This window comes from Carettochelys insculpta, chromosome 30 (genome assembly GCF_033958435.1).
Source record: "Carettochelys insculpta isolate YL-2023 chromosome 30, ASM3395843v1, whole genome shotgun sequence".
Taxonomy (NCBI): domain Eukaryota; kingdom Metazoa; phylum Chordata; order Testudines; family Carettochelyidae; genus Carettochelys; species Carettochelys insculpta.
Window position 1 is genome coordinate 5893011 of NC_134166.1, and position 12141 is coordinate 5905151.

General features: G+C 52.2%; 1 protein-coding gene across 1 annotated transcript; it reads left to right on the forward strand.

Moving 5' to 3' along the window:
- The first annotated feature begins 257 nt into the window (after positions 1 to 257).
- Positions 258 to 9253, forward strand: POLR3GL (RNA polymerase III subunit GL). The gene is made up of 8 exons (XM_074980691.1): positions 258 to 310; positions 1192 to 1367; positions 3437 to 3566; positions 4012 to 4080; positions 4650 to 4706; positions 5223 to 5296; positions 5649 to 5762; positions 6328 to 9253. The coding sequence occupies exons 2-8, from the start codon at positions 1245 to 1247 to the stop codon at positions 6412 to 6414; spliced, it is 654 nt and encodes a 217-aa protein (XP_074836792.1). The 5' UTR covers positions 258 to 310; positions 1192 to 1244; the 3' UTR covers positions 6415 to 9253.
- The last annotated feature ends 2888 nt before the right edge of the window (positions 9254 to 12141 follow it).

Sequence of the window (12141 nt, forward strand, 5' to 3'; positions counted from 1 at the left end):
CACCTCCCTACACTTCTCTCTCCCTGCTTCCCACGCACCCACCCTTCTCCTCCCCCAGCTTTATCTCTCTCTTCCCTCCCCACCTGCCCCTTACTCATCTTTACCTCCCTCTGGTCTCCTCCCAGCAAAAGTCTCTGGCTCCGCCCTTACCCTACGTCCTCTAATTGGCTGCAGCGCGCGCCAATGAGCGGCCGGCAGGCCGCCTGCGGGCCCCGCCCCTTTGGAGCTTTGCGAATGCGATTCGCTTCCGGGCGGAAGGAACCCACGTGGAGGCGGGGAGGCCGGCGTAAGCCCGAGTGGCGCGACCCGGGTAAAGCGCTGATTAAGTTCGGTCCGGTCCGGTCCGCGGCGGCCCAATGGGAGGCGGGGGACGGCCGGCAGCGCCCCGCCCCTACGTAGCCCGTCCCCGGGCCTCGGGGGGTATTTATAGGCGCCGGGCACAGACGTGCGCCACTGGCTTGGGACTGCGCCCGGAGCTTCGGCCTGTGCTCTCCCGTGGGCGCTGCACCGCGGGTCCTGCGTTGCGCCCTGTGCCTTCTTGTGCTGCCTGGGCAAGGGGACCTGCAGTGGGGCCCAGCTCTGTGCACCACGCGGCCTGGGCTCAGCGCCACATGGCCTCAAATCTGAGAAGCGTATCACGCTCCTCGGGCCCTGCGTTCTTTACTCTGAGCCCTGCCTTTTATATCCTGCCTGCTGATTGCCGCTTTCAGCTCCGAGCTGTGTGCCCTGAGTCCCCCCATTGTCCAGGTCCATGTGCAGTTTCTCACATCAGGGCATCTTGGGTGGTTGGCCAGTGTGTGGGTTAGGCGTCATTAAACTCCATCACGTGCTGCTAGGTATTAAGAGCTGGCTGCAGTGGGTTTGCAGGGGTGAGTCCACAGACCAAAATGGCAGGTGTGAAGGGTTGGTTGCGTTGGAAGAAGCATGGGATAGTGGCTTATTCCTTAGCCTGGTATCAGTTTGTTTCATCTGCTAATCAAGCCCTGTTGCGGAGAAGAAATAAATGACAGACTTTGAGATGTGGGAATGAACTCATAATTGTGGCTATGTAAGTACCTAAGCTAGAGAGAGTGGTTAATTGCCTACAGGGTGGCGGTGGTGTAGCTAGCAGGGTGCTCTGTCTAATGGCTTTAGGAAGAGGTGATTCTCTAGTTTCCCAAGGATCACAAAGGGCTCTTTTGTCCCCTGCAGGCCTGGTACATTGGATTATAGCTCTATGTCCGCGTCTTCTCGGCGAGCAAGCCATGGCTGGAAGAGGAGGCAGAGGGAGGGGTCGGGGCCGAATGACCTTCAACGTGGAAGCTGTGGGCATTGGGAAAGGAGAGTCGCTGCCCCCATCCACCCTCCAGCCATCGCCGCTGTTCCCCGTGAGTTCCTGTGAAAGGTGTTGGATTGGCAGCCTTGGAGCAGGGAGGCTACTGTGCACACAGCAGGGAGAGTGGCCGGGCAAGTGTCCTTTATCAGCTACCGCACCTGTGCCCTGGGGATATGGGCATGTGTGTTTTGGGAGTAGAGACCCACTCACTCATTGCACTTGTGTCTTTCCAGGGCATTGTGGGGGAATTGCAGTGACTCTGGGATGCAGAGTCCATAATGCATCTGTAAAGTCTCTGTAACACCCCTCCTCCCACAACCACAGACGCACGTGTGCCTATACTCCCTGATATATGCACATGCCAGTGCATATGCACTGCCCCCACCCATACATGTGTACATCGTCACCCCCATGTTTATATCTCTACATACACATGCACCAGGGTTCCCTCCATCCAGGGGCAGAATACAGATTGTTCTGTGCACTGAGGCAGGAGCAGATGTGCATCACCAGTAGAAAAATACTGCCGGCTGTGGGTGTCTGTGGGCGCTCTGCTAATCAGCTCGGTGGTGCCTGAATCTCTCGAGTGGCCACCCAAGCACTCAGCTTACAGGGAACACTGGTCCGCACCTATGCACATAGAATCATAGAATACTAGGACTGGAAGGGACCTTCAGAGGTCACCATGTCCAGCCCCCTGCCCTCATGGCAGGACCAAATACTGTCTAGACTTTCCCGGATAGACATTTATCTAACCTGTTCTTAAGTATCTCCAGAGATGGAGATTCCACAACCTCCCTTGGCAATGTATTCCACTGTTTGACCACCCTGATAGTTAGGAACTTTTTCCTAATGTCCAACCTAACCCTCCCTTGCTTCAGTTTAAGCCCATTGCTTCTTGTTCTATCTGCAGGGGCCAAGAAGAACAAGTTTTCTCCCTCCTCCTTATGACACCCTTTGAGATACCTGAAAACCGCTATCATGTCCCCCCACTTAATCTTCTTTTTTCCAAACTAAACAAGCCCAATTCTTTCAGCCTTTCTTCATAAGTCATGTTCTCTAGACCTTTGATCATTCTTGTTGTTCTTTTCTGGACCCTTTCCAATTTTTTTGATCATTCTTGTTGCTCTTTTCTGGACCCTTTCCACATCTTTCTTGAAATGCAGTGCCCAGAACTGGAGACAATACTCCAACTGGGGCCTAACCAGCACAGAGTAAAGCGGAAGAATGACTTATCTTGTCTTGTTCCGAACACAGCTGTTAATGCATCCCAGAATCATGTTTGCTTTTTTTGCAACAGCATCACACTGTTGACTCATATTTAACTTGTGGTCCACTATAACTCCTCAATCCCTTTCTGCCATACTCCTTCCTAGACAGTCGCTTCCCATTCTGTATGTGTGAAACTGATTGTTCCTTCCTAAGTGGAGCACTTCACATTTGTCTTTATTAAACTTCATCCTGTTTACTTCAGACCATTTCTCCAATTTGTCCAGATGATTTTGAATTTTGACCCTATCCTCCAAAGCAGTTGCAACCTCTCCTAGCTTGGTATCACCTGCAAACTTAATAAGCGTACTCTCTGTGCCAATATCTAAATCGTTGATGAAGATATTGAACAGAACTGGTCCCAATACAGACCCCTGCGAAACCCCACTTGTTATACCTTTCCAGCAGGATTGAGAATCATTAATAACTACTCTCTCAGTACGGTTACCCAGTCAGTTTTGCACCCACCTTATAGTAGCCCCATCTAAGTTGTATTTGCCTAGTTTATTGATAAGAATATCATGCGAGACTGTGTCAAATGCCTTACTAAGATGTACACATGTTCCTAGATAGTCGTGCTTATACCCACGCATACACTTCTCTGCATATACGTTGGTAATCCGTATACACACCCAGCCACATGTGCATATTTGTCAGAGCTGGTCTTACACCAAATCTCTGGATCCTAGCTCCCTCCCCCAGCTCGAGGGGGTTTGAAATCCCAGTCTGGCTTTCCTAGCTGAGCTCCATCTCACTCATGATGCTGGACTCCTGCCTAGATACCATCATCTTGGCTGCCCCAACCCAGTTCTTCATCAGAAAGGAATAAATGCTTCTGTCATGTCTCTGTAGCCCATGGAGTACAAGCCCGTCCCTCTGCAGACGGGTGAGGAGGTGGAATATGTGTTGGCGTTAAAGCAAGAGCTGAGGGGAGCCATGAAGAACCTGCCGTACTACGTCAAGCCGGCTGTGCCCAAGAAAGGTACCGGAGGCATTGCTGGTTGAGATGAGACCCAATTTTGAGCCCAGTAACGGGAGAGCTGGTGGCCCTGTGCAGGGAAGGCCACAGGCTTGTGTCCCTGGTGCCAGCTCCCTGGCCGGGGCTGGAACCAGCTTCTGAGGGGCCAGTGGCTGGGGCTGTGGCCATGTGGAGTTGCGGCTGGCGGCAGGTAAGGGGGCTGCTAGAGCTGGAAGTGAGGGGACTGAGACATGGAACTACCCTTCATCCAGCAAATTCCCTCATTCTGGACGGATCGGGTCCCAAGGGTGTTGGATGAGGGGGGTGCACTGTACAGGGGTGGGTGGCAGTACTCCACCCAGACAGTGAAGTGTATAAACTCTGTCTGAGTTGAACAGCAAATTCCGAGTCTGTTTCTGTGATGTTTATAACACTGAAGTTTTGACCCTGATTGTATGTTTCTTGCCAGATGTGGAGCGCTACTCCGATAAATATCAGGTGTCCGGTCCCATTGATAACGCTATCGATTGGAACCCAGGTATGCCTGGAAATATGTTACAGTCTTGCTCAGCTTCCTCTTCCGAGTTTTATTCCAGGAAGACTGTGATTCGCAAGAGATAGGGCTAGATCTGTCACCTTTCTGCTAACACCGGAGGCACAGCAGTATGTCGAGGCTGATGGAGGTCTAGTGAAACTGAAAAGCAACACACAGAGAAGTAGTGTGAGAATTGTTACATAGTCTGTGGAATTCAATGCCACCAGATATTGCTGGAGTAAAAAGTTTCGACATGTTGATAACAATCTTCACAGTTACATTAAATAAATAACAAATGATGACAGGTAAATAGATCATAGATCTATGGGTGGATAGATGAGCACAGCGCCTGAGGGGAGTGAATAGACAGAGATTATTAATCCTCGTGCTTCAGGATACATGTTAATCACTAACTATAGGGGACAGGAGGAAACTTCTGTTATTCCATCATTGTCCACTTTCATAATATAGCATCCTCTGCAGCAGCTGGTTGGCCACTCTCCCAGCTGGGCTTTTGGAGTAGTGACCCATAAGTCTGACTCAGTCTGGTGATTCCTCATTTGTCCTTGCAGATTGGCGGCGGTTACCACGGGAGCTAAAGATCCGAGTCCGAAAGCTTCGGAAGGAGAGTGAGTATGAAGGAAAAGAATGGTTTATGCGAGATCAGCCAGCAGAGCCGGGATCAGAGCTGCAGCCCCTGAGCACCTGGCCCATGCCTTAAGCAGTAGGCTACACAGACTGGGGAGGGGTTGTGTTTTATTCCTAACAGAAGGAAAACAAGCAGAAGGCAGCCTGGGCTAACAAGAGTTTCCTCCTAGTCCTCTTCTGGTCCTCTTATGCCCAGACTTGGAGGTGAAGAGCCCCAGCTGCTCTGGCTTCCGTGTGAGTCATCACACTAACCCCACCGGCCCAAATCCAGCCGGGTGACCAAGCACAGAACCCAGCAATGAAACCCAGTCATTATCCAGGGGCCTGTGTCAATGTTGGGACCAGCACTCACCCCAGCAATGGGAGCTGGCCAGGTGCTGTGCAGTGGGGCTTGAAAGGTATCAGGCAATGGCAGCTGTGTTGTGATGCATGAGGGTAGCTAAGGCAGGAATGGCGCAATGTCCGGCCAGGTTCTGACCTTCTCTTCCTCGGGGTAGGGACCACCTTCCTGATTCCCAAGCACAAACAGCGGCTCCCAGTGGACAAGGAGGAAGCCATAAAGAAACTGGAGGTAATGGTGGATTCTCTCAGATTTCCTGGGTGGGGAATCTCTCCGCTCCCCACACCCCTTCCACTCCGTGGCACACTCATTTGGTAGCCAGGTGTGGTGCTGCGTGGGGGAATCAGGCTTGCCATCACTCACAGGGGCACCCTGGGTGCATGGTACAGGTGGCGGGGTGTGCTGGCATGGTGTGGGTAGCTGGCATGGTGTGGTGGGATGCGTCGGGCTCTCAGCTGATGGATATGCAGGATGGGATGGATCCAGCAGGACATGTCAGGGGTGTTAGCTCTCCCGCTGCCTCTCTTGGCATGTCACTGCAGCTTGATCGTCCACTGGGCCTTTGTTTCTTCTGATGCCCCAGACCCTAGAGAAGAAGGAGGAGGAGGTGACGTCAGAGGAAGAAGGGGAGAAGGAGGAGGAGGAGGAAGGCAAGGAAGAGGAGGAAGAAGAGTATGACGAGGAGGAACATGAGGAGGTAAGGCGTCTCTGGAGAGGCCAGCCAGCCAGGCACTCTGCAGAGCTCTGGTGTTCTGGACCCAGTCCTGCACCCATTCATCTCAGTGGGAGTTTGGGCAGGGCAAGGTCTGCAGGCTTGGGGCCCAGGGGACAGCTGGGTTGAGTTAGGCTGGTCTGGTCCTAGTTTCCAGTGGGCAGGTGTCCATGTTGCAAAAGTCACCGTCCTGGTTGGCCCTAATCTTGTCAGACAGGCTGAATGAGAATCCCCCTGGGTCTCTTTCCCCAGTGTTGCACTGCAGTGGCTTTGCCGTATCGGCCAATTCCATTCTGTCTCCCTGACTCCTGACCCTGGTGGCTCCAAAGTGAGGTGCCCTTCTCTTCTCCTTCCTGTCCCAAATGGCAGGGTTGCTGCGCTCTGTTAAACAGCCACCCTGTTCCCACCCAGCAGCGGTTGCATCGTCATGCTAGGCACAGTGTGTGTCAGCCTCTGGGCCTCTCGGGGCCAATGCCATTGCTTGCCCAGCTGGGGCCATCGACCCTGCCCTCCCCAAGACTCATCCTCCTTCTCCCGACTGGTTCCCTAGGAGACCGATTACATCATGTCCTACTTCGACAACGGGGAGGACTTTGGGGCCGACAGCGACGACAACATGGACGAGGCGATATACTGAGGGGAAACGGGCTGTGTGGACAGTGCTCAGTCACCTGGGGCCTCAGAGCCCAGGACCTCTGCCATGGTGGTGGCAGCTGCTCCCCCAGGGAAGGGCAGGCTGTGTCTGGGCTTGCTGGGGACACTTGCATCCTTCCTCCTACTCAGTCCCCATCTCTGCCCCTACGGTGAGAGGCATGGGCACAGATCAGCTGCCAGGATGCAAGCCTCCACCCTGCACCAAGAGGGCCAGCAGGGGGTGCTGATGGGCTCGCACCCTCAAAGAGGCCATCAGCGCTGCAGGGGAAGATCTCTCGCTTCACCCCTAGGTGGTGCCCTTGATCTATTTTTGCACCAGCTGCTTCTTGGAGGAGGATGGACGATTCTGCGGGGATGGAACCAGCCTGTCCAAAGTACACCCTCTATCTTCACATCCCCTGTGACTCCTCCTGGGAGTCCTGCCTGCAGGACACCCTCTGCCTCCAAATACCCCACGACTCCTCCGGGGAATCCTGTCTCACTCCGCTGTGGGAGAAACTGACCAGGACAGCACCACCCTGCAACTGTAACATCCAGCGTTAATCGGCAGCTGCCCTGAAGGAGTGGCTGAAACCAGCACTGAAACAGCAGGGAGTGGTGCGCAGATGCCCTCCGTCGCCCGACCCGCCTCGCTCCCACCCGCCTCATCCTGCTGTTCGGAACTGAGCTCTGTCCCCGCTGTTTTTGCTGGGAACACAGAGTCAGTGTGTGGGTCTATTTCTGAGTTAGTCCAGGTTTTTAATCGGAAACTCCACTGCACCAGCAGACTCATAGGGCTACAAGGAGCAACATGAGTAGAGCTGTTCTCCAGCCCCATGTCTCTTCCCAGTCCTGGGCTTGATTCTCCTGTGCCTGATCCCTTGTGCCCTCCTTAGCCCTGCGCAAAACATGGGGGCAGCCAGGAGTTTGCATCAACGTGAATGGCCTCGTAGGGTGCAAAGCAGGAGGTTGCACCAGCATTTTGCACTGGGGTAAAAAGTTGCACGAGATGCAGGATGGTGGAGAATCAGGTCCTCCCTGGGATTTCACAGATGATTTTAATCCCATTTCAGACCCAGGGCAGCTGCTCACTTCCTTGTGAGGGGAGCCCTCACTTCAGGGGAGTCACCTGCTGACTTTGAGGGATCCCCCCAATCCTGGAGCGGCTCTCCCCTGATTCCCATATGGCTGGAGCCCTGCAGTGCCCCCAGGGCTTGTCTCAGGATGGGCTCTGTCCTTTGCATCAGCCTGGAAGTGACTCGAATCTCCCCAGTTTGCCAAGTTTTAGTAAAGAAGAGAGTTTTTACTGTACTTTAAAATATTTAAATTTAATTAATCACACTCCTCCTTGCCCCCCCTGCTGATTTTATGCTGTTCAGTGGCTGAGGATGGGGGTGTTGTAATGAACTCTCCCCTGCCTCGCTTAGAACCCACACTCTCTGCAGTCCCCTGTCTGGAGCAGAGCCAGGCTGCAGGGACAGGATGGCTGGGTGTGGGGAGGCTCCTTGGTTTGACCCCTATTACATGGAACTGATGAGTTCCCCCAGAACGTATTTAGATGAGTTTTAAAGGAAAACTCTGAACACAGGGTTGTCTCTGTGTGGGGCGGTTGAAGGGGAAGGTGACGGGTTATTTGTATAAAGGGTCTTTGTGCGTACATTGTGTTTTGTTGCGTACACAGGTGTGTTCGTGGCATTCTTGCGTGTGACTTGTGCAGTGGCTGGGTGTGGTGTGGACATGCGTTTCTGCTTGTGGCACTTTTGCACATTTGTGAGGGCAGGTGTGCGTTGTGAATGTCTGCACAGGGTGTGGGTGTGTATGCTGTGTGCTGCAAGGTTTGCTGGTGGGTGTTTCTTCGTTGGGTTGGTGCTCTGCACAGGGGTGTTGGTGCATGTTGTGTGTAGGTGTTGTAGGTGTTTGGATAGGTTTGTATCTTGTGCCTGTTTTTGTGGTTCCACGTGTTGTGTTTTACACAATGGTATGCGTCTCTTGCATGTGTGTGGGTACAGGAAATATGTGTGTCTTGTTTGTGGCAGGGATGTGCATAGATGTGTATGGTGTGAGTGACATGGGTGGTGTGTGTGTGTGAGAGAGAGAGAGGGCATTGAATTGGCGTGAGCAGAATTTGGACCTGTAGATTATTTTGAGGGAAAGAGATGGATTTAGAATGGAAAATAACATAAAATTAATTTACCTAAATTGGAAGCTCTTTGAGGCAGTGGCTGTGCAGCACCTGCTCCATGATTCCAGGGTATGTAGGCCACTGATAATAATAACAACAGGCGCTGATTCTGAGCTTATTCTGGTTAAATCAGGTGTCAGTAAGACTATGCAGGTGTCAATCCAGTGTGAGATCTGCTGTCAGTCTGGCGCGAGATCAGAATCTGAAATTAGGGGAAAACAGAGTCAGACGAGGGACTAGACTCTTGGTGAGGTCAGTCGAAAGTTACCACTGATTCTGCTGGGACCCTGGAACAGCCAAGCACCTGTAAGTGGGAGGAAGTGGCTTGGATTCCTCTTTGTGAATTCGAAAGCAGGGCTGCCCCCTTTGTGTTCAGAGCCGAGCTGTTGGTGTCAGGGAGAGAAGCTGCATGTGCGGGTGTGCGTGGGCATATGACTGTGTTAACTGCAACATCAAAACCCACCCATCTCCACAACAAAACAAAACTCACCAGCTCGAAAGAGGCCTTCATTGCACAGACTCTGCCAGGTGTCTTTTTAGAAGCAAACATTGTTGTCCATCTTTGGCCAGTAGGTGACGTCGTGGCTTAGTCGACTTGTTTGCCAGTTTTAACATGGTCTCTTTTTAAACGCATGGGTTGGAATAAAAAAATTTGTCTGATTCTCAAACCCATTTCTTTATTTGCGGGCCAAGCTGGTGGGATCATCCCCCAACCGCTGCCAAGTGGGATGTGAGCGACACCTAAGCTATTCCTGGCTTTGCTGTGGACCTTGGGCAACTTCTGCCTGCTCCGTGCCTCAGTTTCCCCTTACACCTTTGGTGTGTCTGTGCTAACTTGTTTAAGTTAATGGTATAGCAAAAGCAGCCCAGTCTGCCCCTAGCCTGAGTGTGGTTGTTCCAGTAAAAAAGGTGCTCATATTGTGTGTAAAAGGGAAAGGAAGGGAAGCTATACTGGTATAAGGCCTCAAAGGTGAAAATGGGATAGCAATTAAGATAGAGAATATCTTACTGCCTTTGTATGAATCCCTGGGATGCCCACATCTTGAATACTGCGTACAGATGTGGTCCTCTCAGCTGAAAAAGAGATATCTTGGCACTGGGAAAGGACAACAAAAACAATGAGGGGGTTGGAACAGCTGCCGTAGGAGGAGAGATTAAAAAGACAGCGATGTCTAACTGAGAGAGACTAAGGGGGGGATATGAGAAAGATCTGTAAAATCATGATAATTTTGGAGAAAGTGTACGTTCATTATTTCCTTTTCCCGTAGCATAAGTACTAGGGGTCACCAAATGAAATTAATAGGTAGCAGATTTAAAGCAAAGGGACGTTTTTCTTCTCGCAGCTCACAGTCAGCCTGTGGATCTCCTCACCAGAGGAGGTTGTGAAGACCAGGACTTTTAACAGGGTTCAGAAAAGAGCTAGAGGTTAGGTCCATCAGTGGCTGTTAGCCAGGACGGGTAGGAGGGTGTCCCTGGCCTCTGTCAGTCAGAAGCTGGGAAGAGGTGACAGAGGAGGGATCATTTGCTGATTCCCTGTTCTGTTCACTCCCTTTGGGGCACCTGGCACTGGCCACTGTCAAAAGACAGGACACTGAGCTGGGATGGAGTTTAGGTCTGACCCAGCATGGCCGTTCTTTTGTTCCTAAGGTGGTTGTAACTCCCCCAGCATAGCTAAAGGGGGACTTTTCTGTGCAGAGGCCAATCCTTGGACTGGGACACTTCAGGCTGGGGGTTTTCTCAGCATCTGCTTCTTCCAGAGGGCCACTCCCATGGGTTTGACAGGAGCATTCTGGGTCGCTCTCCAGTCGCAAACCTTACTAGCGGGCGAGCCAGCTTCTCTTTTGCCAAGTGCCTGGCGAAAGAGGCTGTGTTTACTGCCTGTTTCCTCCAGTGTGTCCTCTAATCTTTTCCAGCCGTGCACAGATTGTTTTCCATCCATGTGTGGAATAAAGTTTGTTATATGCACTGAGGCCTGTGCAAACGAGCACCACCAGTAGAAACAGAAAACCTGGCCGTGGGCGTTCTGCTAATCGGCTGGGTGGCGTTCGAATGTCTCCTGAGCAGCCGCACAAGCGCCCAGTTTATGGGGAATAGTGGTCCCTTGCCCTTCCCCCATTGTCTTTAACTCAACCTGCTACCTTGTGGGCCGTACCCAAGTCCATTGTTGGCACTTGGATTGCAGCCGGTGTTGAGAACACAGCTTTTGTTACTTGGGGATGTCCATGTTCAGGCAGGGATGTAATTTCCACCTTGGTGCCCTGCATTAGCTCAGCACAGCCATGAGAGACCAGCTGCCTGGCTATATCCCGAGGGTCTCCGTGGCTAGTGGTTGGTGTCAGTGTAGCTACACTTCTATGGCTAGTGTTCAAGGTGGATCAGAGCTCTGTGCAGATACATCTGCTTGCATGCAGAGTGACTGAGACCCACCCAGCCTTTCCTGCCATTGGCTCCTAGCCCCAAGGCTCAGCCATGGAACCGAGCACACGTGTGAAATTCATCCCCAGTGGTTTGTCTCCCTCTCCGAGAACAAGTCCCCGGACCTGAGCCTGCACTTGATCAGCTGTCAGTGGCTGGATCTCTGGCTGCAGCTGGCTCGCAGGCTCTGTCAAGGCAGGAGCCGGCCCTGGCCACTGGCGCTGGAGAACAGGCGGGTAGGAAACGGGAGTTGTTTACAGAGCTGCAAATGCCTTCCTCTGTCAGTGCCCGCTGGAATGTCCTCTCAGCCCCATTTTCCAGCCACTTTCCAAGAACTTGTATATTTAGCCTCTTCCAAGAAGCAGCAAGGAGGGCAGAAGAGAGAGAGAGAGAGAGGAACAGCCCGTTCGCTGGGGCTTACTCCATCGAGGCAGAGCAGCTGGATGCAAACAGGACGAGGCCAGATTTGCATGGGGCCCAGAAAACACCCAAGCGCTCTGCCTTTGCGCCAGAATCTCAGCTGGTGTCTAGCACTGGTAATATCACTGCCACTGATTTACACCAGCACAGGATCAGGGCCCATTTACCAGCTGGGAATTTGTCCCCTTTTATCCTTTCTTCCCTTTTCTGTTTTTCATTTTTCTCCAACTCAGGTTCCTTTGTTCCCCTTGTTTTGCTCTCTCGTTCTCAGGCCTTGCCTACCCACAAGCTGTGCCCTGCAGCTATACCAAGCTAGTTAAATCAGTATAAACCCTAGCATGGAAGCTGTATTAGCAGTATAGTTTATTCCCCTGGTGTAAGCCAGTGGGATTTAGGCACCTCAGCCCCTTAAGCACATTTGAAATCTTTCCCTCTGCCCACTTAGCACTGGGATAAGTGGCAGCGTTCCTGTAAGTGGCCACCCTGGAAAGATTCAGGTGTCCCCCAGAGGATTAGTCAAGCGCCCTCAGCCGGCAGCGTGTTTCTACTGGTGGTGCACATCCACAGATGCCTCAGGGAACACAACAAAATTTGTTCTGCCCATGCAATAAGTCAGTTTCAGTCTGGCTTGAGCGAAACCGAAACACCTGCAGGAAATTTACAGAGGCGAGAGAAAGCTAAGGGTTAGCTCAAAGAGGAATGAATTACAGATGG

Excerpts from the sequence above, each read along its gene's own strand:
- POLR3GL (XM_074980691.1), top strand. The coding sequence starts at position 1,245 with ATGGCTGGAAGAGGAGGCAGAGGGAGGGGTCGGGGCCGAATGACCTTC. Across the intron at positions 3,567-4,011 it reads GCCGGCTGTGCCCAAGAAAG|ATGTGGAGCGCTACTCCGAT; the intron begins GTACCGGAGGCA and ends GTTTCTTGCCAG. Across the intron at positions 5,763-6,327 it reads ACGAGGAGGAACATGAGGAG|GAGACCGATTACATCATGTC; the intron begins GTAAGGCGTCTC and ends CTGGTTCCCTAG.